Source organism: Nyctereutes procyonoides, unplaced genomic scaffold (genome assembly GCF_905146905.1).
Source record: "Nyctereutes procyonoides isolate TBG_1078 unplaced genomic scaffold, NYPRO_anot_genome, whole genome shotgun sequence".
Classification (NCBI taxonomy): Eukaryota; Metazoa; Chordata; class Mammalia; order Carnivora; family Canidae; genus Nyctereutes; species Nyctereutes procyonoides.
Genome location: NW_026575020.1, coordinates 27,044,087 through 27,072,043, shown reverse-complemented (window position 1 = coordinate 27,072,043; position 27,957 = coordinate 27,044,087). Strand labels below are relative to the sequence as shown.

Below are 27,957 nucleotides of genomic sequence, written 5' to 3'. Positions count from 1 at the left end.
AGATACTACCCTGTCCCTTTAGAACTATGTAGCAAGTCAGAAAAGCGAAATGATGATGGATATATACACCGTACACTGATGCATGTGATGGAGATACAGGAGAAAATGCGGGGTGACGAATAACATAGGGGAATCTGGTGGATGAACCTTGACTAGGTTAAGTCAAGAAGGCAGGCTGTCTGAGGCAAGAGTCAGGCCAAAGGAAAGCCCCAGAGCAAAGACAGGAGCAGATGCATTACTCTTAAGCGGGGGGAAACATGCTTTGACTATAGGCTACTAGCCCAGGGCTCTTATGTACCCTTTTTCACTTTTTTCCCTAGAAGTTTCTATTTTTCCTCCACACACATGCCCTCTCCTCTAGGTTTGGAAGTCTGAAGCTGGAGAAGTTGGAATACAGCTGCAACTGGAGTTTAGGGTTTGGTTTTGGGTTTATAAAACCTGACTTTTGACAGGAGAAGGGGCTTCTAAAGGGAGAGAAGAATCTAGCGCAGATGAAGAACTCTCATTAAAAAGGGGACTTTCAAACAACAACAACAAAAGGTAGAAATGGTATCCAATCCACAAGACAACATAGAATTCCTAAAGACTGGGGGATTGATTTCAATCAACCAATTTTAATTGATCTCAATTAATAATAAAACCAGTAGAGTTGGGATCTACCTTGTGACATGGCAAAATTCTACTGCAATCCTCTCGGTCATGTACCACTCACGTGGAAACATACGGCCATATTTCTCCTCATAGTCCACAAGTTGGCGTTTTATCCAGGCATAGCGTCTGTCGATTTTGTCCAGCCAGGCAACCTTAGGAAGGTAAGGAACAAAATCCACCCGGTGCTTAGAAGTAGTGTTGACATAATCAAAAACACAGAACTAAGAAAAACAGAACAAATCTCTATTCTCACAGTTTTTTGTTTTGTTTTGTTTTGAGATTTTTAAATTCATTTATTCATGAGACACACAGAGAGAGGCAGAGACATAGGGAGAGGGGGAGAAGCAGGCTCCCTGCAGGGAGCTTGATGTGAGACTCAATCCCAGGACTCTGGGGTCACATCCTGAGCCAAAGGCAGATGCTCAACCACTGAGCCACCCAGGTGCCCTATTTCTCCCAGTTTTATTTTATGTTATTTTTTAGACACGGAGAGAGAGAATCCCAAGCAGGCTCCATGCTTGGCATGGAACACAATTTGGGGCTTGATCTCACAACCCTGAGATCATGACCTGAGCCGAAATCGAGCTGGATGCTCAACTGACTCCTGAGCCACCAAGGAGCCCCTATTTCTCACAGTTTTAAAGAATCTAGGCTACTTTTTCACTTATTCCAGAGGTTATTAACTTGGGTCTATGTTAAACTATAAGGGTCTGTAAATATCCTAAAACTGTATGCAAAGTTTTATGCATAGGTACATTTTTCTGGGGAGAGTATGTGTAGCTCCCATTAATTTCTCCAAAAGGTCAGTGACCTCAAAATGGTTAAGAACCACCAACCTGTACAGTCAGCCCCTCCCAGGATTCACAGTTCAACCACCAACATTTTAAGGCAGTAGTACTATTAAAATATAAATCAGGGATCCCTGGGTGGCGCAGTGGTTTGGCGCCTGCCTTTGGCCCAGGGCGCGATCCTGGAGACCCGGGATCGAATCCCACATCGGGCTCCCGGTGCATGGAGCCTGCTTCTCCCTCTGCCTGTGTCTCTGCCTCTCTCTCTCTCTGACTGTCATAAATAAATAAAAAAATTAAAAAAATATATAAATCAGATTTGAGGGTACTTAATTGTCAATAAAATTCAAATGTAATATCAATTTGGTGTGATTATTACTTACATCTTGGTTTTCTTGAAAAAGTACTAGATATTCTGACAGATGCTGTTTGATAAATTTTTTGATGATTTCCTGTTTGATTCTAGGATCCAAAATATTAGCAACCAGACATGCATCTCGTAGCACATTGCTGGGTCCTCCTGGCCTCTGGTAAAACAAACAACACACACCAGTTCAAGAGCCAGATGCAACCTTTAAATCTCATGGCTTCTGACAGCTACTACTTCTTGTTCCTCTCTTGAAGACATTATTACTTCCACTCCCCTGACACTTATTCTTTTGCTGTGACTGGATATTTTACTTATTAGTCGATGAAAGAATTATTAAGCTAGTCCGTAGCAGCCAATATAAAAGCTACTTTGTGAGTCAGCAAGGAGACATCTTGGAAACAGAGGCAGCAATGGTCATAGGAAATTATGCTTTCTGAATACAAAACTGAAATCACCTTGGTGAAGAGCCATAAAATTCAGAATGACACTGGTCTCACCCCACATGTGCCATTTCCCCCTGATTCCAACCTCAGGTTCCTGTTCTTAGTGACAAACAATGCAGTGGCATTTAAAATCTAAAATCAAGTTCTAAACTACCAGACTTGTTTTGCTGACAGTCAACTACCCACAAAGGTAGCCAAAGGTAAAACATGATATTGGCCCCTTGATCTGAAAGGCAATGGAAGGTTATTGAGGGCCATACTGATACATCATGCTGGAAAGGCCTTTGTTATTACTGAAGCCAATTCAATTTCACTGAACTTTTCTTTGTAGTAACTTACTGAACGAACATGAACATGGTTGGATGAGTGGACTATAGCAAAAAAGAACACCGGGAATCTACTCTTGGTTGGGCTAAATAGCTGTGTAGCTTTGGTACAGTTATTAAAACTTATCTGAAAAATAAATGAAAAAGAAAAGGGCTTCAATTAGGTGATGATTAATGTTCTTCCAAATCTCTATGATTCTTCTGGGTAAACTCTGTCCAATAATGTATCTGTCTCAACTGAAGTTCAAGAGTTTTTAAATTTACCAAGTTGCCTGAGAGCTAAATTGTTAAGATGCTGACTCGCTCTGTGCTGAGTGGTTGTTATGTCATCTGCTGAGTGCTCTGACTGCCCACCTCTTGTTTCTGGATGAAAGTGCTTGATCTGATAGAGAAGACACAGAAACTGAAACCGATGGGCTCATGGATTCAGATATTTTCATTTAAAAAGGGCTTAGGTTACCTTGCACAATTTTAATGTCTTGATTTCTATTTGTGAAAGAGGAATAGCAATATAAGGCCTTTAAGAAAAGTCAATAGTCATTGAAAGGGAAAGTAGAAAACTTAAAAAAAAAAATTAGGTTACCCAGCTACAGAAAAAGGAAGCAAGTTGTTAAAAAAATTTTTTTTAATTTCATCTGCCTGGTGGGATCTGAGAAAAAGACATAAAGTAGATCAAGATTAGTTTCTTCTGAACAATAAAGCTGGGGCTTCATTCATATCTTTCTGAACCGTTTTGCAACTGGGCTAGAATATATAGTAAAGCAGACCTTGGACTAAGAAAAGTCTGGTGCTTATAGTTTGTGAATATCTTGCAATTCCTTTTTACAGAATGGCCTTCCAACATCCATTCTCCACAGTTATATCAAATGAATAAAGAATATAAAGTCCTGAAAGGAACATATTTTACAAATGAAATATCTGATTACTAGAAGGCAGCCATTATAGATGCAGACATTAAAATCAAGAGCAGGTTTCCTACAGGAAGTAATCTACAAAGTTGGGGCAGCTACCCCCACCTACTTCCTAAGTTTCTTTTATGGAGCACAAAGAAAAATGATTAAGATATTTCCAGTTATTGAATTATACAGCAGATCCAGGAAACGTTCCTTGGCTCAGTAAATGAACATCTATCCCCATCTCTACCCACCAAATGCAGTGAGGAATGCTGCTTGCCTGTGTGTACTTCGGTTTGTTTCTGTGTTGAATAATTTGTTCTCTTGAAATGCTCAAATAATAGAGGAAAAAAACTTCTGAAGATTCTTCTCTCCCTGACACATGCAACGCATTAAAATTACATCTGCTACAATTTGAAAGACAGAACTAAAAGCAGTTACCCAAGAACAATGACAGCCAACTGAGGCAAAGCTTGTTATGGGAGAAGGGTAACCATAGCTCACAAGCGAAATACCATGGCCTTCGCAGACACAACACAAACAGCTATGCTACCAGCAAGAGCTAAAGGGATTACTCCTAAAGAACAGGATTCTGATCATTAAAAGTAAGTCTCTTAACTGTGTCACTTTGAGAGTTACATAAGCCTGTGGATGCTCCTCCCAGCCATCTTTTCGCCAAAATGAAACCAGTAAGTTATGTAATGATCCTAAAAAACACTGTGGTTTGAAAAAAAAATGTTTTTTTTAACACAGCCATGAGAAAAAAGGAATTTGCTAGGCAGATGAGATATTAGGTTTGACACACATTAAATTAAACCAAAATAAATCCTCATTCTTTGATGTTTGGAAGAACACAGATGAAGAATCAATGTTGCTTTGGGATATTTAAAATCAAGGATGGTCTTATTACCCTGAACCTCTAGCAAATAGACTTACAGCTGCCAGCAGACACTTTTGGAAGGATAAAGGAAGAATAACAGTAGCGGGTGTGAATTAGGCAAGAATGGTGATAATGTCTAAGATTGGCGGGAAAACAATACCTTGGTGCCTTGGGAAGGAAACGCTTCTTCAAAATCAGCCAGGATTTGCTGTCCTAATTCAGTCTGGGCAGCCTTCACTCTGTAGGGAAAAGAGAACATGTCACTGCCTGGTGTAATATTCATATATCCATAAGGAACTATGCAAAGATTGATCAGGCTCAGAACCATTAAAGTCTTTAGAGATCATCCAGGGAACAGGGAGGTGGTAGCTAGATAGGAGAGGTCGCATACTAGTTAGTAGCAGATTTATGACCAGAACCCAGGCATCTGATTTATTCTCATGATGGATTTTCTATATCCCAAAGTTCTTCTAGGCCACTCTGCTATGAGGGAGTATATGTTAATCTTTACAAGGTATTATCAGAGGGTAGTTATGCTTGGGAAAATGCTACATAAAAACACCCAATCCAATAGAAATCTATGTGGGGTTACTGCTATAGCTGCACCCCTGCTCCTTGGAGTCCAGAATGCAGGAGGGCTCCATAATGCCTCAGAGAGGTTTCTTTTTCACCCTGCAAGCCAACTTCAGGATCCTGTTTTAACAAATGAACAAAAGGAGGGTTGCCTGGGTGGCTCCATTGGGTAAGCCTCTGACTCAGTTTTGGTTCAGGTCTATACTCAGTGGGGAGTCTGCTTCAGATTCTCTCTCTCTCTCCCTCCTGCTCTCGTGTGCTCTCTCTCCCTCAAATAAATAAACACAATCATTAAAAAAAAAAAATTGGGGATCCCTGGGTGGCGCAGCGGTTTGGCGCCTGCCTTTGGCCCAGGGCGCAATCCTGGAGTCCCAGGATCGAGTCCCACGTCAGGCTCCCGGTGCATGGAGCCTGCTTCTCCCTCTGCCTGTGTCTCTGCCTCTCTCTCTCTCTCTCTGTGTGACTATCATAAATAAATAAAAAAAATTTATAAAAAAAATGAACAAAAAGAATGTTTTCTAAAGTAAAAAGAAAAAGCTCCAAAAGATAAAATGAGCTGTAGTGTGGGAGTGAAGGCCATTGAATGAAGATGAAATTCATGCCCACTGACAACCAAAACAAGCTAGCTTGAAAGGGGAGGTCAACCTGAACTTAACCCAGTGATCTGTGTGTCTACCAGGAACTCAAGAAATAATTGTCACACTGAAATAAGAGGAGAAGCAGTTGGGATAAGAAAGGAACTGTGCATGTCAGCACCACCTGCAGTGACCATGTCCTTCAGTCGCCAGGAGCTAGATGCCTTGCACCAGTCATTCATTCCCACAGAGCTGACTGCCCTGAGCCCGAGGCAAATATTTTACCTTTGCTAAAAGCACCATAAAACAATGTTCTTCCTTTTTTGGTCTCCACCCTGTTACTTTGGAATTAACTGTAAAGTTTCTAGAAATAGCAAGCAGCTCAAAACCACAATTTCTTTGGCTATTTAGCGGTGGCTGGCAACCTACTGAGAATTTTTTTTTTTTTAATGAGGGGATAGGGAGGACCCCAAACAATCTGTTTTTTTCTGTGGCACAGTTGTAATTATGCTTTACTCCAAATACTTTCCAGGATTTTTCCACTATCTTCAAAACTTTTAAAACCACTCTTACAGGTGGCTTTGCAGCCTCTTGAGTCACTCAGTGACAGAGGTAATGCTATTATTGGAGTAGCCCCCAAATCACAAGTAGGGCCATCCATCTAGAGTTGCCAAATGGACAATAGGAAGTATGCTTTGAGTATGAGCTCTGACAGGAGTGAAGAGAACTTGCTTTTGCAAAACTGTACCTCAGAGGTCTTGTGACTCCACATAATGGGCCTGGCAGACAGCCTCCCCTGGTGCCAGGTCACAAGACAGAGCTTCCAGAGGCTCAGGCCCCTCTGTCCTACTTGCTTCTTGGCAACACAAAGAGAGCACCAGTTCCTTCCTAAGCCACAAGGACAATTCCTGCAGGGGAAGTTCTTACACTCATCGGGGACATTTCCAGTCATATTCTCAAGGCTCCTGAGCATCTCGGTGATATGAAGGTTCCATCTCTGCCTCTCACCTTTCCCCCTTCAGCCCTTAACTCCATATTCTTGCTGAGGTGCTTGAAAAGACAACCAGAGCCTATGGCAAGGTTTGGTATTTCCAGAGTGCAGAAGACAGGAGAAGTACCAGAGTATGATTTGCAGATCCCCTTGCCATCTTCTCTAATCCATTTTCAAAGTCACGTCTTGAGACAGTCTAGACTTGGCCGTGCCACCAGTGAGCCATTTCCCTTAGGATAAGTCATTTCCTTATATGTGTCACAACTAAGATTTGTGAAGGAAAAGGTGGGGGATGCAGGCCTGGACTTTCACTGTCTTCTCCAAGACTGACCATTCCCCAACACCCACCTTTACAGCACTAACTGGTAACAGCAGACACCTTCACAGGTGACTGCAAGTTGGATGTATAATTAATGTTGGAGCACAAGAATAGGCTTCAGAACATAAATATTTCCATGGGACATACACGTTTCCAAGTATAGCTTTCAAAGTGTCAATCAGTGTACTCAGATGAAAGAGTGACCATTTCCCTTACAGACATTAACAACAACATCAGGGGATCCCTGGGTGGCGCAGCGGTTTGGCGCCTGCCTTTGGCCCAGGGTGCGATCCTGGAGACCCGGGATCGAATCCCACGTCGGGCTCCCGGTGCATGGAGCCTGCTTCTCCCTCTGCCTATGTCTCTGCCTCTCTCTCTCTCTCTCTCTCTCTCTCTCTCTGTGACTATCATAAATAAATAAAAATTTAAAAACAAAACAAAACAAAAAACCAACAATATCTATAAACCCAAACCATAATTCCATGCATTTTCAGGGTGAGATGTGAATAGCAGTCTTTACAATCAGTTGCCTAAACAGGATCTGAGAAAGAAATCAACACTAAAAAAACACATCTTTGGCTAAACTCCTTCCTCTTTGAAAACCAAAAAGTTCCTATTGTAAAGAGATGGAGCAACTGAGACTCCATTAGCAGAAGAGAGTTGAGCTACCATGATTTTTAAGAATAATTAGGAAATTTATCTACAACTAATAGAGAAGAGAGTGAATAAAAATTCATCCTGGTATTCAAATAAGCTCAGTCCATTTGGGTGTGACAACTCAGTGTTGATCACACTTAGGAAACAAAGGAGTCACTCTGCTGCTCAGAAAGGGAAGGTCAATCAACTGACTTCTAGCACTCTCCATGCCATTTGACAAAGGTGATCTTTCCTAAAACTGTGTAATCAGTTTACATAACAGGTAGCAGCAGCAGAATATAGTAAATTATGAAAATTATTTAGACATTTGTGGATAAGGTAATCCTGATGCTTCTGCTACCTTATGAATGACTGCCCTGAGGGAAACACCCTCAGCACTTCACAGTAAGTTGACCTCCCAAACACAGTCTGTACTGGACAGAATGGTTAACTAGTCAGATTGGTCAGACACTCTATTTCCAAACAGGCCCTATAAAGAATCCAAACCCCGAATCTTAAGTGTGATTCCATGGGACAATGAAGTACAACCCTTACACTTTTGAAACTGAAGTTCTTTCAGAAAGAACTTGTCAAAGTCCCATAGCTATTCAGGTCTTTTCATTCTCTGATTTTTTTCACTGCTACACAATGTGATAGTACCCACCCTCCCAACCTGCCAAATATCTCTCACATCTAAGAGGTTAACTATAGCCCTGAAAAATACTTTTTAGTTCGAGAGTTTTACGAGTTTCAAAAGAATGCAAGAATCTTCCACTCTTTCTCAAGAAATATTGACTGATTACTAGAAATATTTGCTTTTATGGATATTCTTAAGCCAGGAGGCTCTGAATGTAAAGATGATATTAATGAAAAAAAATATTTCCTTCAATGCAACATTAACATTTAAGCATTTTCCAGAAGGGTAGTTGGAAGAAATAGTCATATTCAAATCAAGGTCTATGAACTTCATATTTCAAATGTACAGGCAATGGTTTCAGAGCACAAACTTTCATGTGATTTCTACGATTTATAGACAGCAAGCTATTAAATTGGAGAAACTAAAGCAATACACAGAGTACAGCTCTGCTGCCCTCTCCCCTGCCCCTCAACAAACAGCTACTTCTATCATTTCCAGATGGTTCTACCATCACTATGCAAACATAAGGGAGGAGAATTCACCAGAAAAGACGCTAAAAATAAGAAATCTGGACTTTCCTCCAACTTTTAGTACCTCTTGAAAAACAACTGTAATCAAGCACTGAAAACCAGAGAGCTCTTCTCTCGTTTTGTTTTTTGTTACTTAATAGCACATATTTATATTTATTCTTTTTAACCCATACAAAATTTTTGCAAATAGAAGTTGTGAAACGAAAGTTAAGTCCTCCCATTTGCAGCAATCCTACATGGTAATGAATGTTCACACACACTGCTAGCATGTTAGATTTTTTCTCTTTTTAAGGAGAATGTTTTATAGCAATGATCACAAAGTTCCTTCAAATTATAAAACCACTTCTTTGAAAAATGTTAAAAAGCAGAGTCCTAAAAGACTGTATCCTCTTGTTTGTCCCTACATTACTTTTTTAGGAACAGAATTCAGTTCTGCCATATTCCTGCCATCAACAATGTCCATCCAACACAACCAATTAGTAACCAGCTCCTCCGCAGATCTCCTTGACCTCATGGTCACTGTCCTGGTAAGGTTCTTATCTTTTCTAGTCTAGAACATAGTCCCAATCTCCAGTCTTCTGTACCTACAATACATAAGACTTTTACAAAACACAAATGAGAGCATGTCCCTCCCTGCTTAGGATCTTTCACTGTCCATGAAACAAAGAACAGATTCTTAGGCAAGGCATATAAAATCTGATCCTACCTACCTATGCAGACTTTCACACTTCACTGTCTCCCAAAGTTCCATGATGTCCTCTTTCTCCTTTTTTCCTCCTCTTCTTGTCTTGCTGGTAAGATCCTAGCTATTCTTTTAAGATCAGATGAAAACTGAATTCTACTGTGACCCCTAACCTCAGCCCCTGAAGGCTGAGTCTTTCAATTTCTTTTACTGCTTGTACAGCATCTACCAGTTTTGTTGTATCTATGCCATACTAAAATTTTCTACTAGTGTCTCCTCCACACAACACCAGTGAACCTCCCTGAGGGCAGGGAGTATACATTTCCTACTTTGTGCCTTCGGTACCTCAGCATGGGCCCCAGGACATACAAAGTCCTTAGTATATATCTCTTAGGTAAATGAAGGAAAGAATCAGTTAACGGGAAAAAAAGATCAACTCTGGATTATCACAAGAGTAAGGGGAAGTGATAGTGCCTTCCCTTCTCCTCCATCCCCTGGGAACAAGTCTGCCCTCTCTAGCCAAGCTTCCTTCTTTTTGGCAGCTTAAAAGGCCCTGTTTGTTTGCTCCTTGGGCTACTCCACGCCCCCAGTGTGATATGGCAATTGGCCAGCTCTAAGTGTGAGGAGTTAGGAAGAATGGCGGACAGGGTGGTGATTTCCCTAGGATTCCGCCAAACTCTGTTCTTACACTCCCTACTGGCTCTCTGGCACTTCCACTATAAGATGGCACACTGAGCACATGTTGTCATCTCTTCTTCCTGCCCCAGATCCCTAGAAATAATAAAAGATATTAAGAAAAATCCAGAACCAGGCAAGAAAAAGAAGTGGTGCACTAGAAACTCAGGACTGCCTGGTAGCACAGAATTGAAGGAAACCATTGCTGAAACTGCTTTTCAAAAATGAAAGACAGGAGGGTAGCAGACAATGAGAGCAGGAGGGGCCCTGAAGCAAATGGTAGCAGGATATGTTGGGCTCTTGCAAGAGGAGTAACAAAGTCAGTCTCCAGGTCTGCATCCCTGCCTTGAACGCTCAGGTCAAGGAATGGTATGGGTCTGAGAACCCCAGGAGTGACCAGAAGGCAGATGAAGAAGCCCACAAGCGATTTACGATTTATGGGAGATGCTACTGCCCGACCACAGGGCTGGGACAGGGGGAAAGAAAAAAAAAAAGAAGCCCACAAGCACAGATTAACCACTGGCATATCTACCTGGCAGCTCCTCCAGCTCCAGCCCCACCACACCTTCTTAGAGCTATCTATGGCCCTTAGCTGAGCAGCGCATAGCCCCCTTTCCCTCACTAGCCAGTGGCAATAAAAGAGCATCCTTGATCAGGATGAAAGAATCTCAAAGTCAAAAATAAGCTTTCATCTACAAATCACCAAACACTAGAAGAATGCTAATGCCAAGAAAAAAAGTCACCATGCTCAATAAACTGAAGACCTGCTATTAGAGGACAAAGAAACAGGACAGGCAACTCAGAGGTTTAAAGTACATAGAGGGCAGCCCCGGTGACTCAGCAGTTTAGTGCCACCTTCAGCCCAGGGCATGATCCTGGAGACCTAGGATCAAGTCCCACATTGGGCTCCCTGCATGGAGCCTGCTTCTCCCTCTGCCTGTGTCTCTGCCCCTCTCTTTCTCTCTCTAGTCTCTCATGAATAAATAAATAAAATCTTTAAAAAAAAAAAAAAGTACATATAATCTGGGATGACTGGGTGGCTCAATTGGTTGAGTGAGTGACTCTTGGTTTTGGCTCAGGTCATGATCTGAGGGTTGTGAAGATCAAATCCTGTGCTGGGCTCTGTGCTGGGCACAGAACCTGCTTAAGAGTCCCCCCTTCCCTCCTCCTCCCTAAAAAAAAAAAAGAAAAAAAATCTAAGAAATATGGCAGATCTAGAAGTTCCAATATTCGTGTAATAGGAATGCCACATAGAAAGAGCACAGAGAACAAAGCATAGAAACTACTCAAAGAAATAGAAGAAAATGATTTCTCAGAACTTAAACTCATGAGTCTTCAGATTGAAGATATGGTAAGTACAGACCAACTTGAAGGACAACACACCTACACCCTAGTAAAATTCCTGACCATCCTCCTGACCCAATCTCAAGTGCTTCTGGAGCAAAATAAAAATCAAATTAGGGCAGCCCTGGTGGCCCAGCGGTTTGGCGCCACCTTCAGCCTGGGGCGTGATCCTGGGGACCTGGGATCGAGTCCTGCGTCGGGCTCCCTGCGTGGAGCCTGCTTCTCCCTCTGCCTGTGTCTCTGCCTCTCTCTCTCTCTGTGTCTGTCATGAATAAATAAATAAAATCTTTAAAAAAATCAAATTAAAATAGATTACCTTATAAAGGAGTAAGAATCAGACTGACCAGATTTTTAATAGACAACAAGAAATACCAGAAAATAGATTTACCTATTCTAACAGCCAATGGGTAGAAGCAACCTGTGTGTCCATTCACAGAAGAATGGATAAACGAAATGTAATAAACACACACACACACACACACACACACAGACTCACACACACACGCACACTGAAATATTCAGCCTTAAAAAGGAATGAAATTCTGATGCATTCTACAACATGGATGAACCTTGAAACACTGTACTAAGTAAAATAAGCCAGACACAAAAGAACAAATATTGTATGATTCCATTTATGAGAGGTACCTAAACTAGGCAAATTACAGAAACATAAAAGAGAACACAGGTAACCAGAAGTGGGAGAGAGGAGGTAATATGGGTTATTCTTTAATGAATAAGAGTTTCTGTTTCAGGTAATGAAAAAGTTTTAGAAATAGAAGTGGTGATGGCTGTACAATATTATGAATATATACTTAATGCCACTGAGTTCTACACTTGAAAACTATTAAAATGGTAAATTTTATGTTATTTATATATTAACATAGTTAAAAAAAATAAAAGGAAGTAGGAAATCTGAATAGTCCAATTACCATGGAAGAAATTGCAGTGAGAGTCAAAGATCTGCCTTCAAGATAGATAACATGCCCAGATGGTTTTACAGGCAAGGTCTACCAGCTCTGCCAAATATTAACTTCTAGAATATATAGAGAACTCTTACATAACAATAAGGAAAAAAATAACCCAATAGACAAAGAGACAATACAGGTAAACAGGCATTTCATAGGAAATGCAAATGGCCAACAATCAAAGGGAAACGAGTCTCAGTAGTCACCATAGAAATGGAAATGAAAGGAACCTGATGTTATTTTTCATCCTTCAGTTAAATAAAAAAGGAAAACTGACAATATAAAGCATGCTGAGGGTATGGGGAAGTGGGTACTCACATACTGCGTAGATGGTTACTATAAATAGATAAAACCTCTTGGGAGGGCAAGTGGGCAGTTATTAAAATTTTAATTGCATTTTACCAATGACCCAGAACCTATCCTAGCAAAATATTTACAGACATGCAATAGCTTTTACAAATTAGAAGCAAACAATCAGTGATATGAAAATGGTTAAATAATCTGTGGTATGTTATATTATGGAATTGCAGGCATCAATTAAAAAAGAACAAGGTAGGTCTGTACATATCAATGTGGAAAAATCTCTAAAATACATCACAAGGTTAAAACCAAAAAGTTTCAGAATGAAGCATATGGTGTGAAACCATTTATTCAAAACAAAACATAACAAAACCACAAATTGAAAGTACAGATTTATGTAAATGCACATAAAAATCTAGAGGGATACACATTAAATTAAAAAGTCACTACGTCACTATCTGTATATAGGTAGCACTAGGATCTCAGCTATAGCTAACGGAGACTTGAGTTTCATCTGTGTATTTGATTTTTTAAAAAATAAAGAAAATGCATATCTGTATTATTTACATGATTAAAAATACAGAAACTTAACAAAAAAAGAGGCCTGTAGTAATCAGGCATCATTAGGAAGACAGAAATAAGAATGATGGCTACTGCTAAAGGCCTGCCTCTTTGTTCAAGAAAGGTTAGGATTCCTTAATCGTGATCAGCTCTACCTTCTCAGTATTCTTTTGGCTGCTACTTCTAATAGAAAAGACACTGAATTCACTCTCCCCTTACTCTCCTTCAGAAGCTTCCTCTTCCTTCTAAGTATCAGGCTTTCTTTCTACTGGCTCTGGATCCGGGACTGGAACTCAGATAGAGGTAGGAAGAAAGAAGACGCTAGCTAAGTCATCATTTTGTCACATCTGAAGTTCTAGTGGCAAATGAGATTTTTCAAAAGTTGCTACAGCAATATGACCAATCCCATATGCTTTTTTTGTCAATGGGACTTTGACATTCCTCCCAGTGAGGGGGTGGGGTAGACTACGTTCCTTCCTCCCTAATCCTGGCAGCCCTGTGAGTACCAGAGTGATGCTGTGTGACTTCCAAGGCCTTGTTCTCTTGGGAGGCTCATTCTTGGGACCCAGCCACCTTGCCATGAGGAAGTCCAAGCAGCCCATGGAAGATAACTCAGCTGAGCTCTCAGTGGACAACAAGTACCAACCTGCCAGGCACAAGAGTGAGCCATGGATCCCTCAGGCCTCTCCTGGCCCACCCCAGCTGATGCTGCATGGAGCTGAGGTGAGCTGTTCCTGCCAAGGCAGGTTAAATTACATGAGTAAAATATTCGTGTTTTAAGCCACTAAGTGTGGTGGTGGTTTGTTATAAGGAAATACTGTGGTTCGTGAGGGAAACAGTTTCCCTCACAAATGTGGACAACCAAGAGCTGGACAACCACATATATAACTCACCAGCTACCCCTCTAGTGATGCCAGGCCAGCAATTACATGGTAAAAAGTTGGAAAGGGGTATAGTGGACATCTATATCACACAGACTTACATCAGATCACATCTGAGGTTCCTTCTTACAAGATTTTGCGGTGAACATACTGACCTAAATGCTGAAGTGCATCCTAGCACCATCTTTTCTTAAAGCAGAAGACTGTTTTCTCCAATGACATTTTACCTTTCAGAAAGCTGCCGGATCTGTGGAATTCCCATATACTTGTGGAAATGCTCCAGAACATTCATCACACCTTGAAGAAGGTTAGCAACTTCTCCATACTGTCTTCGCCTGGTCATGGCTCTGCAAGGAAATAAATTGAGAAGGTAGAAAAACACCATGACACAAGATATAGATATGGAACCACCTATCCTGAGCTCCATAATAGAGCAACTCGATTTTAGTCACCATTCACTGAGCACTGAATATATATGGTCCTGCACACTGGAGGTGAAAGAAAATAAGACCTGGCCCAAATCCTCAAGGTGACATCGTTTAGTGAGACAGAGTGCCAAATACCATCTAACTAATACCAAGTACGATAAACTGAGTTCTAAACAGAATTACACGTTATATGCTATAGAAGATAAAAAAGAATGTGTGAGTGATGGATTCTCATTGGGTGGGGGCAGGGAATCTGGGAAGATTTAGGTTGGGTATTATGGGATTAGCAGGCTTTAGACAGAAAATAGGGATAGGAATGTTACTATTTGAGGATTACAGCACGGGGCAAACCAAACACATCTTCCTAGGCTACAACAAAGGGCATTTATATGTTAACTCAAATCTGTAGATTTTAAGCCAATGTTAAGCACCTCTTTCTACTTCTCTATTACTAAGGTTAATGAAGCTTCAGTAAAAGGATGCTAATAGAAGGACAAACTTTTAGATCTAAATTATTCAGTAGAGTTGGGCTTTTACACTAAATGTATAATATATTACTTTCCTTAAGAGACACTAAAAAAAAGAGGCATTTAAAAAGAGGACCAAGTTCAAGCCAACATGTTACCGTAATACCACAGCCTGGTCTCATAGTCTGGTGGGAAGGGACATCCGGAGCATCTGGAGCAAGGGACAAGGAAACTGCTCTTCCAGTCTCCCACTGGCTGGCTTACATCTCTGACTGCTACTTGCAGGAAGATGGGCTAGAGTTCGCTGGAGCTCACACAATGCCTGGAGAGACCAGGAAGGAGTTTGACCCTGTCCTCCCTCTAACTTCAGATGCTGCATCCAAATTTCTGTGAAGATTCTATGTCCTCACATGAGATTCCACTGAGGCTGGGGCAGGGGGAATTCTCAGCCTGAGACAGACAGCAGAAGTGAACTGGCATGTCAGAATCTTGCTAGTAAAAAAGGCCTCTGGATTGTTTCTTGTAATAAATAATCAGCTCTTCCTTTTAATACAATTTCTAATCTCATGCATCATTCCCTATAGCTCCCCTATGAAGCAAACAAGATACTAATGCCTTTGAAAAAGTGGGTTGAAAAAAAAAGTGGGATGAATGATAAATCAAAGCTCTCTTTATTTATTTTCAACCTCTGTTTCTATATGGATCCAACAGTATTGCAACTCAGCCCAGCACAAGTAGGAAAACCTGCCAAGACAGGGGCTACAGGGAGCAGTTATAGTCCTGAATGACCTTGTTGGCCTTAATGGCAGAGATTTACCACATTTCAACAAGCCATAGTTTTGGAATCATCCTCCACATGCTATCTGGGTCCCCTTCTCACTGACTTGCACCTCAAAGTTTCAGGTGTTTGTCACATTTTGAACACCAGAGGGCATAAAGCCAAATAGTAGCTAAACATTTGAGACCCATTTGCAGGAAGTGGGGCAGGACGGTGAGCCTTCCCTGGCCGAGAAGTAAAATACCTATAATGCCATTTTATTTCCGTGGCACATTCATTTCCTGTGGACCCCAAAGAGAAAGGTGACACTGCTTACTCGAGCGAATCCACACCACCTGCTAACATGTGCAGGTGGTTCAGTGTTGTGATTGAGGTGGTCAGGTGGCGTTTGGCATGATCTAGCTGCTTAATATCGCGGGTGATTTCCTTAACCTAAGTAGAAAAAAAAAAAAAAACGGGAGAAAAAGGATGAAGGTTAAGAAAGATGTATATCCATTTGCAGGTAGCTCCAAAAGAAAATAAGGCAAATGAAGCAAGGAAAAAAAAAAAAAAAACCCAGGTTAGCCTCTGGAGAAAACACATTCTCATCATATAAAATCAAAATACCTTCTAATCAGTCCATTTAAATCTCATTTGGCATTTCTTCAGTTGACCCTACCCAGAGGTACAAAGCCTTCAACTGCGAGGAACAAAATGAACTTTATTTTTTGCCCCAAATGGAGGGATCCAAATAGCAAGTTAATATGAAGCATACAAAGTCCAGGGAGCCAAGTTTGGCACACCTCCTCTTCAACAAGGTCAGAAAAGAATGCATTCTGATCAGGGTGGGGGAACTACCAGGTTTGAAACAAAATGGGTGGTTGGCTATTTCTATTGAAATGATCTTTATTCATGGAACTAGGATTTACTGCCCCATATCCAGAAAAAAAAAAAAAAAGGCTTTCTCTGAAATCTCAAGAAGACTAAAACGTAACCCCTCTGTGGTGAGTACTTAATATGTACTGTCACAGAGGAGATGTGAAGTCTTCAGGGGCAAGAAGATAACTGGGGGAGTAAAAAATTCAGACAGTGTTGACTCAATGAAATCCAAGAGAAATAAACTGTACCTGGAATACAAGTATATATTTCAGTCACCAAAAAAGCATATTCAGTAGTGAAGTGGGAACAGTGCTCCAACTTTACTAACACCTAGGTAGAATGTTCCACTAAACTGCCTAAGTTCGTGTTGATCAAGAAACTTTCTGAAAAGCAATTTGGTATCCCAGGTTCTTTGATACCTTGAAGGAAGGGAGTGCCCTGGATACTAAGCACAAACATTCTAGTCACTGGAAAGATCTACCTCCCATTAAAAGTGAAAAACACTAGAAAGATCTACCTCCCATTAAAAGTGAAAAGTGAAAGAGTTAAGTTAATATGATCTGATTTTTCAGAGTTTGATCACCCCAGGTAAATCCATAAAGTAAAGATTATGACCCTCACAACTTAGTTCCACAAACCTGCTAAGCTAACTTGGATCTTGGCAGTAAAAGTCTCTCTCATGGAGACTTCCCGATCAAGCCTGCTCTCTCTCTAACTCACAGGCCCTCAAAGTATCTCTACTTCTATTACCTGGGGGTGGAGGTGGAAGGGGGAAATAGGTTAAGAATTTACCACTTCTCACGTCTTCAGGGAATGACTGAGCTTAGGGAAAAAGAAGATCAAGAGTAGTATAGTGGGGGCACCTGGGTGGCTCAGTGGTTGAGCATCTTGGCTTAGGTTGGGTCCTGGGATCAAGTCCCACATCAGGCTCCCAGCAGGGAGCCTACTTCTTCCTCTGTCCACGTCTCTGCCTCTCTCTCTGCGTCTCTCATAAATGAATAAATAAAATCTTAAAAAAAAAAGAAAAGTGGTATAGTGAACAGGAGTTTGGCTCTAGAATCTGATAACCCACTTCCAACACTGAAATTGTCACCGTGTTCTCCTACAGAAAAATCCTGCACCTCTTCTAAGGTTCCTTAGCTCCAGTGCTAACATCAGGGAGTCCTTTCTCATTCCCGCGTTACTAGCAGTCATTAAATCCTGAGTATTCAGAATCCTGTGCCTCATCACAAAAAACTGTCCCTTTCTACTCATCCGTCAGACCCTCCCTCGAGCTCTGTACCAGAGCTCATCAGGCTCTACATTCCCAGGACCTCCCATCTTTACCCATCACATATTCTGTGCTTCTCCACACAAACCAAACTACTTGATATTCTCTAAACACCCTTAATGGCAACTCATGGAAAGGATGTTCAGGTCAAAGTCACAGAGATCATTACACAAATAAAATATCCATAGTTAAGGTGCCTTAATTGTCAGCCAAGGGCAGCCAAAAAAGGACAGAACACGAGATGGCAGGTTTTGGAGTTAGGTAGCTCTAAGGCTGAATCTCAGCTATTCCACTCACCAACTCTGTATCCTAGAATAAGCTACTTAGCCTCACTGAGTCTCCGTTTTCTCATCTATTAATATGGGTAATCACAGGGGCACCTAAGTGGCTCAGTGAGTTAAGTGTCTCCCTTCAGCTCATGTCATGATCCCGGGGTCCTGGGATCGAGTCCTGCATCGGGCTCCTTGCTCAGCGGAGAGTCTGCTTCTCCCTCTGCCCCTCCCCGCTGCTTGTAGGCTTGCTCTCGCTCTCTCTCTCTAATAAATAAAATCTTTTTAAAACGATGAGTAATTCTAAAAATAATAATGATAATAAAACTTAGTTCACAAATTTGCTGTGAGAGCTAAATTAGATCACTTATATAAAGCCATATCTATGGCAAAGTATTTGGCACATTGAAGGAGCTCAACAAATGTCAGTTCTCTCTTTAATCCTACCCCTTCCTCCCTTTAGCAAAAGCACTATTTAGGAGAGCAAACTGCTTTAAAATAAGACACATACTAACTTTTGCTCTTCAATTGCCTGTGGATGGTGCTAAGGCAGTGCATCCTTGGGGAAAGAACCACAGAGCAAGTCCCTCTCAAAGACTATTTCACTCTGTGACAAAGCATGATTAATTTTTTTCCTCTGATGAAGGAGTACTCTTCCTTTGACCCCTCGTTTGGTAGTTAAGGCCTGAAACACCGCCTGCCCAGGAAGAGGAATAGGAAGAGCCAACAGGTAAGAACAGCACCTGGCAGGATCTCAGTGTCTCCACCCCAGCTCTAGCTCTCAGTCTCTGCCTTCCTACTGGCCATTTTGGATGAGGAGGCCTTGGTGGGCAAGCCAGCACCAACTGATCCTTACTCAGGGCTTATGTGTGTCACACATCATCTCATTTAATTCCCACAATTCTATGATGTCCCCAGGACTATTATCTCCATTTTACAGTGATGAAACCAAGGCACAGAGAGATTAAATAACTTGCCACAGTTAGTAAGGAGAGGGGTTGGATCTCAACCCAGGCAGCCTGACTTCAGAGGTCATGCTTTGCACCACTCATCAAATTGCCCATCCCCCTCCCACTCCACATCCTTTCCTATCTTGCCAAATGGCCACTGAAGAGAGCTGAATGATACACAGAAACGTGACATCAGATCTGTTCTTGTAGTAAATTAGAATAGGATGTAGGGTGACAAGACTGTAAGGATCTGGGAGTTTTTGTAACCAAAAGAAGTTGGCAGCCAGGGAGGGGTAGGAATGACATTAATAATGGCTTCTATAAGCCTGGTACTATGCTCATACATTTAATTCTTCAACAATTCTTTAAGGCAGGTATTACTGTTCTTATTTTATGGTTGAAAAAAATGGAATTCAGAGGTAATTCAAAGACATGACATTATGCGGTCAGAATGTAAGGACAGGAGCTAACATTTTATAGTGTTCCCCCATGAAGTAGGAGTGGGTGAGGCTGGATTCTCAGTGAGCAGAGAGGCCCTCCTGAGTACATCACCAGAGAACACAAATTTGTCAAGGGAGAACTTAATCAAAACCATAAGCACATTTCATGGCAGGATACATCCCACCTCCCAGATCCAGACCAGTTTTCATGCTATATGAAGTTATATATCATATATCTTAACTGAGAAATACATGATACATACAGATGCCAGAAAAAGGAATCCAAAATAACTAGAAAACTATTTTGGGGAGAGAAGAAAACTTTTCCTATTTAAAAACAGGGCTGCAAATGTAGGGCAGCAGGGATGGTGAGTCACTGCATGTGCAGCTCTTCTTGAATCAATCTGGAATGTACTCATAGGGCTTGCTTTAGAGAAGTGGGTGCTGTGGTTGGCAGCAAGTGGGAGAAAAAGCCCATTAATTAGTATGACTGGACAAGAACCTAACTTCCTCTTCTAGTGCAAAAAAGTTCGAAAGAAACCTAAACTCACCATTTGCTCCGACTTTTCTGCTTTGTCTTTGATATCTTTGATTTTGCCAAAGAGTTGCTGAATAGCTTTCTGGGCCTCTTCAAGTGCCTAGAATAAGAGAAATAAATGACAAACAAGAAGCAACCCGAGACACCAGTCACTACACTACAATCAAGTCTAGCTTCAGAAGAAAACTACCATAAAGTTCTTTTGATTCATTGTACTTATGTATATGATTTTACTGCACCAAAGTAGTAGACAGACTCTAGCATTTGGATACAGGCAAACACACAGGATTCTTGCCAACCTGAATCATAAAGTTTTAATTTAAAAATGATCTCCCTCCATCTCAGGGATTACTATATGTTTTTAAATTTTTTTATTTTATTTAAATCAATTAATTAACATAAAGTATATTATTAGTTTCAGAGATAGAATTCATTGATTCATCAGTTGCATATAATGCCCAGTGCTCATTACATCACGTGCTCTCCTTAATGCCCATCACCCAGCTATCCCATCCCCCAACCCACCTCCCCTCCAGCAACCCTCAGTTTCTTATACTTAAGAGTCTTTTATAGTTTGTCTTCCTTTCTGATTTCATCTTATTTTATTTTATTTCTGATTTCATCTTTATTTTATTGTCTTCCTTTCTGATTTCATCTTATTTTATTTTTCCCTCCCTTAGGGATTACAAGGTGTTATGTGTAATAACACATAAACAAGACATGCACACTTGTGCATTCTTTTATGTGTGTATATATACACACATGTGCATAACAACCGTCAAAGCTTGTAGAGAGACAGAGGTGGCTATAAGTAGGGAGAAACTCTGAATTTTGAAAGTTCTAAAAGACTGTACTTTCAACAAAATCAACTGTACACTGGGATTCCAGAACCATGGCAAATCTTGAAGACATTTCTAGTATCCCATTTGGAAACCTATGACATGAAGTTAGAAAGGGACACTTAAAGCAGATGGTGAGCCAAATGTTTCTACTGAAAAACCTCTAAGATGGATGCCACACATTAAAAGTATGATAAGCCATGGTCGCTCCCTCGAGTAGGGGAAGTGATATTTGAGAGTTGTCAGGCTGCTAAAACCATACACATGCAGAATATATGTACTTAGAAAAGATGCAGCAGCCAGAAGAGCTCATACTGTATTTCATCACACTTTATTTATTTTGGATTTAAGAGTGGCCTGTCCTAACTGGGCCTCACAAACCCTTTCTGAATGTAATGATAAGGCCAATGTAAGCCTCGAGCTGTGTGTGGCCTTCTTAGCCTACACGGGGAAATAGCCAACCTCCCTGAGAGGGCCGCCCCAGAGGGAAGAGGAAAGTAGAGCCGAGATGAAGGGATGACAGAAGCCCTGACAGAATTATTTGGACTTTTGTGTTCAGCTGGACCCAATGAAAAAGCTACCTCTAGATCATGAATTAATATGTCTTTTTTGTACTTAAAAAACATCCCCAAAAAGCAAACTCAAGCTGGCTTCCTCTGCTGGAAATTCCTTCCTTGCTGGAGGCAGGGCTTGTGTCTTCCTTTCCTTCATAGGTTTCCCGGACTGTTCACTTCTGATACTGGGAATTCTTTCTGCTTTTGGAGTCATTTGCCCTGCGTGTGGCTCAATCCCAAATAGGAGTTTCACACGCTGAGCTGTTGCATGTGACTGTATTACAGCTTCTAAAATGCAACCAGAAAGTCATCTGAGAAGCTGTTCCTTTAGCCCATTGTGGTCAAGTCTGAGGGGACACTATTCAGACAGCTGCTGGCACCGTCTCCTGGGGCACCAGGTCAGTGTGTGTTCTCTCTGCTGGATCGCTTCACTTGTATCGACAAAGGTTTGTGAGCAAAGGAGCTTCTATACTTGTGATTTCTGCCACCTGGACAAGGGATTTTAATCACCAGAAAGTCTGGTCTTAGAACAGTTGGCATTGCTGTCAGAGTCAAAAATTCCTAACTTGGGAAATGATGCCTAAAAAGTAGGGAACAATCAAAAGACAAGATGGAATGGAAGTGGGTCACAGTAAGTAGCTCTACTCAATCCCATTCTAATCTAAGAGGATGCCTCATTTGCCAATGTTTCCACTTGGTTTCTTGACATTCTGCCTTTCTCATCCTAGTATTCAGCACCCCTGAAATGGCAGTGGTGGTGTGAGAAAACCCTGCACTTTTCAGCCAGCAGGCAGCAGTTTGAGGCCCGCCTCCACTATCACTGCATGCAACCTCTCTGGGCATCTGTTTTATCGTTGGCAAAGTGCTGATGATGGCACCTACTTCCACGGTTGCTGGGAAGATTCGATGACACAACAGGTGTTAAAAACCCCAGAAATATTATTTCCAAGGCTTAGGACTCCCAAGCAAATGCATGTCTGTAACATGTATAGACACCCAGAGATACATGCATATATAATATCCCCCAGACCATACCTTTCCTTCTCAGCAAGACCATAAGGCCTGCCCTTCCTACCCTAAGCCATTCTGAGTGAATCCTACCCTAAGCCATTCTGAGTGAATCCACATCCACTCATCCCACCTCTCCATCTCACTAAAGAATTCTCTTCCTCATTTTTATTTTTATTTTTTTTAAAGATTTTTATTTATTTATTCATGAGAAACACAGAAAGAGAGAGGCAGAGACACAGGCAGAGGGAGAAGCAGGTTCCATGCAGGGAGCCCAATGCGGGACTTGATCCTAGGTCTCCAGGATCACGCCCTGGGCCGAAGGCAGGCGCTAAACTGCTGAGCCACCCAGGGATCTCCTCTTCCTCATTTTTAATGTTCACCTCCTCAAAACCAGCATACAAGCAAGATTCTTTTGATTGTTGCTTAGTACTATATCATCCAAATTCAGATTTCATAAAATTATGACAAACCAAAACCAAGTTCTAACAAAATTAAAATGATAAAAAGGAATATCCATTTAAAACCAAAGGGGTAAAAAAAATAAAATAAAAAATAAAATAAAATAAAACCAAAGGGGTGAAATGTCAAAATAAAATGTTCAACACAGCTACTGAGAGTGTCCAAATCTTTGTTGTCTGTCTGGCCTAGTTCAAATGCCACTTGTTCCCCATCCTTTCCCCGACCATCCTCCTCCCTCCCAACAAACTCTCCTGCAGCACACAGTGGAATCAACTCATTCATCATCTGAGTGCCTCAGATCCTTTATGGATACTTAACATTTACAATAATTTTTTTGTGAGTGTGTTTTCTGGTTGGACCACGACATCCTAAAAGGCATTCACTGTGACCTACTGGCATCGAGGGCAGAATAATATAGTAGGTGCTCAATACATGTTTATTAAGTTGAATTTTAAAATCAATCATGGCACACACACACATGCACACTCCGTCTTTGCTCTCAGGATAAACAGGCAACAAACACATCAGCCACAGTAGTTACAACTGAGCCAGCATTTCAACTGCAGACCTTCTGTCAAACAACATAATTCAGTTTTGCAATCCTCACATTCCAAAAACAACAACAAAAAAAAAGTTAAGCCTAGGAAATGAGACAGGAAAATGTTTTAACTTGCCATGCCATCAATTTTGTAAAATTGTAGTATGTTACTCATATACATATATGTGTATGTATGTGTGTATATATATGTATATGTTATTCATATTACTCATACATATATGTATACATGTATTTATATATATATAATTCATATATATATATGTGTGTGTGTGTGTGTGTGTAATTTCATCCACCTCAGAACCCTCCATATATTTTTCTACTTAAGAAAGGCACTTTTCAGAGCACCTGGGTGGCTCAGTGGTTGAGCATCAGCCTTTGGCTCAGGGCATGATCTCAGGGTCCTGGGACTGAGTCTCACATTGGGCTCCCTGCAGGGAGCCTGGTTGTCCCTCTGCCTATGTCTCTGCCTCTCTGTGTATATCTCATGAATGAATAAAATCTTTATTTCTTTTAAGATTTTATTTATTTATTCATGAGAGACACACACACACACACAGAGAGAGAGAGAGAGAGAGAGAGAGAGAGAGAGAGGCAGAGACACAGGCAGAGGGAGAAGTAGGCTCCATGGAGTCCAACGTGGGACTTGATCCTGGGTCTCCAGGATCATGCCCTGGGCCGAAGGCGGTGCTAAACCGCTGAGCCACCCAAGCTGCCCTAAACAAAATCTTAAAAAAAAAGAAAAAGAAAGAAAAAAAAGAAAGGCACTTTTCAATGACCGTCTTTGAATTAACTATATTTTTAGATTACTTCAGATATTTGTAAACACTATAATTTTCTCTTCTGAAATAATTGCTAAATCATTGTCTTTTTCTTTTTCTTTTTTTTAAGATTTATCCATTTATTCATGAGAGGCACAGACACAGTTATTCCTCTAAGCACTGAAAACCCAATGGCAGATGAGACACATGGTCCTCAAGGAACTTACTCTGAGAAGTGGCAGGTTGAGGACACAGTGGAAGAACAACTAACAAAGAAAGAGAAGATTTCAAGGAAGGACAGGTGTGTTAAAGAGGGAGAAGCAGGCCCCCCTATAGGAATCCGACGCGGGACTCCATCCCAGATCCTGAGACCACGACCTGAGCTGAAGGCAGCCACCCAACCGCTGAGCCACCCAGGTGTCCTGCTAAATCACTGTCTTTTGACCATGCTGTTCAGGAACTAGAACAAATTTTAATATCCACTTTATTCAATCAACAACTACCATACTGGAGATGTGGGGATAAAAAATGTAATTCCTACTCTCAAGGAGTTTATACTCTAATAAGGTAAATAGGATAATAAACAGTAAGAACACTGAGATATGATAAAGATATGTAGAGAATGTCGTGGGAGCCCAGAGAGCCCATCGCCAACATTGGCTTTTTGTTTGTTTGGTAGGAAGAGAGAAAGAGAGAATGGAGGCCCACAAATTCATCCTGAAGATCACAACCTTACAAGCTACTATTTAGGCCGGGGTCTTTTAAAATAATAGCAGTAAGAATAGCGAGTACTTTAAAAATGCTCTTTTTTAAAAAAAAAAAAATGCTCTTTTTTCAAATCCATCCTCAATCACAAATAATTCTCACTTTCTAGCCACACAGACCTTCTCTTCTCGTGCCTGAAGACAACCTGTACCTGAACCATTACTCTGAATTCCTGTGGCAGTTACAGTCCCAGCTCTATTAGTCAGCATTTTGTTAATGCATTCCTTCTATCATTCAACAAATATTTATTGAGCGTCTCCCATCTACCAGGTATTCCTCTAAGCACTGAAAACCCAATTGCTGGGATCCCTGGGTGGCGCAGCGGTTTGGCGCCTGCCTTTGGCCCAGGGCGCGATCCTGGAGACCCGGGATCGAATCCCACGTCGAGCTCCCGGTGCATGGAGCCTGCTTCTCCTTCTGCCTATGCCTATGTCTCTGCCTCTCTCTCTCTCTCCCTGTGTGACTATCATAAATAAAAAAAAAAAAAAAAAAAAAAAAAAAACCCAATTGCAGATGAGACACACATGGTCCTCAAGGAACTTATTCTGAGAAGTGGCAGTTTGGGGATACAGTGGAAGAACAACTAACAAAGAGAGAAGATTTCAGGGAAGGACAGGTGTGTTGGAGGAATTGAGCAGGGTGGTGGGAGTAAGGGAGATGGTCGTAGGTGGTTTCCTGAGAAAGAATACATGAACTGGGGCCTGGAGGATGAAGAAGAGTCAGAATTTTTAGATCTGGAGTAAGAAGGATTTCAAGTAGAGACAACAAATAGAAGATCCTGATGCAGAAAAAGACTTCAGTGTTCTAAAGGACTTAAAAGGAAGGCAGTGGATGGCAGGGTAGTATGGCAGAGGGGGGTGGGGGGGTGGCAGTGCTAATAATCTGGAGAAGGAGGCAGGTGCCAGAGTTTGGAGGGCCTTAAAGGCTTGGTGAAATCACGGGATTTTGTTCAAAGGGCAATGAGAAGTCACTGAAGGGTTTTAAACAAGGGACTGGTGAATGGTTTACATGCTATGTGGTGGGGGCTGGACAGAGGCAGGAAGGAAAGAGCCAGCTGGGAAGGGTGCTATAGTCTAGGTGAGAAATGGGGCAGGTCTGAAGCAGGTGGCCAGCTGTGGTGAGAAGAAGTAAAGTGACTGGGATTTATAGGAAGATAGGACCTGCAGGACTCACTGATGAACTGGATGTGGATAATGTAGAAAGAATCAAGGATTACTCTTTGGTTTTGGTTTGAAAAGCCACTGAATTACTCCCTTAAACTAAGTAGGGAAGACAAGAGAAGGAACAAGTTTGACAGACAGGTGTGTGTAGCGGTGGAGGGATCAGAAATCAAGAGTTCTATTTCAATAGGCTAGGGGTGCACAGCCTCCTTGATGTCCAGGGGGATATCAACCTGGACATCTAAGCCTGGAGCATGGAGGAAAGGTGCAGGCTAGAGATTTAAATTTAGAAGTCAAAAATAAATAAGCAAACAAGTAAGTAAGTCATCAGTTTATAGATGATGCTGAAGTCTGTAGGACTAGAATTCACCCAGGAAGACAGTATAGACAACAAAAAAGAGAAAACTACACAGGTTGAGCCCTTAGTCACTCCAATGGTCAGAAGTCTAGAAGAAAAGAAAAAGGGAGAAAAGATGTGGCCTCCTTGTTGCAGCAGTGACATGAGAGAAAATGAGGGACTGTGGTGTCAGATGCCAAACAAGAGTTGGAAGAAGGAGGAAAAGATATTATGTCTTATGCTCTTGAAAATTTGTGTAAATCAAGGGGCACCTGGGTGGCTCAGTTGGTTAAGTGTCCAACTCTTGATTTCGGTTCAGATCATGATCCTGGGTCGTGAGATCAAGTCCCGTGTCAGGCTCAGCACAGAGGCTGCCTGTCCCTCTCCTTTGTTCCTACCACCTGTTGCCTGTGCTCTTTCTCTCTCTCTGAAATATACAAATATATAAATAAAGTCTAAAAACAGAAAAAAAAAACACAAAATTTATGTAAATTAGGATAGAGAATTGTCACTGCATTTGACAACAGGGAAGTTGCTGATGACTTCATGAGAGCAGTTTGAGTGGGGTCAAGGGGATGGGAGTGCACAGCGATGATACCATCAAGTGGAGATGAGTGTAGGGCAGGGGCCAGCATACAGTGGCCTGTGGGCCACATCCAGTGTGCCACCTGTGTTTATAAATAATGATTGGAACACACCAATCCCATTCATTTAGGTATTATATATGGCTACCTTCACCACACAACAGCAGGTAAAGTCTAAAGTACTTCCTATCTGGCCCTTAGCAGGAAAAGTCCATTGACCTCCCGTGTAGATTACTTGTTTCAGAAAGTGTTTGCTATGAGAAGAAAAATGGGGCAATAGAAGGAGTGAAGGGAGGACGTTTTGAAGATAAGCAATGCCTGCATGTGGCTAATGTGGGAATAATTCGACAGAAGAGAATTGATTTGGGAGGCTAGGGGGATGGTGGTAATGAGACAATTATAGAAGAGAAGGACTTTTTCACAATGCTATTAGATTGTTTAGTGTATAAGTATTAGCTCTTGGGATGCCTGGGTGGTTCAGTCAATTGTGTATCCAACTTGGTCCTGGCTCAGGTCATGATCTCAAGGTAGTAGGATCAAGCCCTCATGTCAGGATCTGTGTTGGGCTGAGCATGAAGCCTACTTGGGATTCTCTCTCTTCTCCCTCTGCTCCTCCCCTCTGCTCACACACATGCACGTGCTCTCTCTAAAAAAAAAAATAAAAATAAAAACATAAAAATAAACAGTATTAGCTCTCAAACAGGGCTGTAAGTCTCCTTTAGAGCGTAGACTAAGGGCATGACCAGCATTCTTATATCCCCTATAGTTCAGGCAATCACCCATTTTGGTTGCCAGAAGGACAGGTCCAGTTTAGGACTACTGTCTCGGTATAATTATTAATAGCTCCTTCTCACTCTGAAAAGGGACTCTGGTGATTGACCATACAGTTACATCACCTACAGCATCTAGCCAA

The 27,957-nt window shown here is 41.4% G+C and overlaps 1 protein-coding gene across 1 annotated transcript in view; it reads right to left on the bottom strand.

Moving 5' to 3' along the window:
• VPS53 (VPS53 subunit of GARP complex) overlaps positions 1 to 27,957 on the bottom strand; it is a 142,860-nt gene that overhangs the window by 85,024 nt on the left and 29,879 nt on the right. The window contains exons 5-10 of the mRNA XM_055322439.1: positions 20,032 to 20,118; positions 16,010 to 16,125; positions 14,248 to 14,367; positions 4,512 to 4,590; positions 1,823 to 1,966; positions 661 to 803 (exon numbers count right to left, since the gene is read on the bottom strand). Coding sequence (XP_055178414.1) covers positions 661 to 803; positions 1,823 to 1,966; positions 4,512 to 4,590; positions 14,248 to 14,367; positions 16,010 to 16,125; positions 20,032 to 20,118 — 689 coding nt within the window. The remainder of the gene's footprint in view (positions 1 to 660; positions 804 to 1,822; positions 1,967 to 4,511; positions 4,591 to 14,247; positions 14,368 to 16,009; positions 16,126 to 20,031; positions 20,119 to 27,957) is intronic.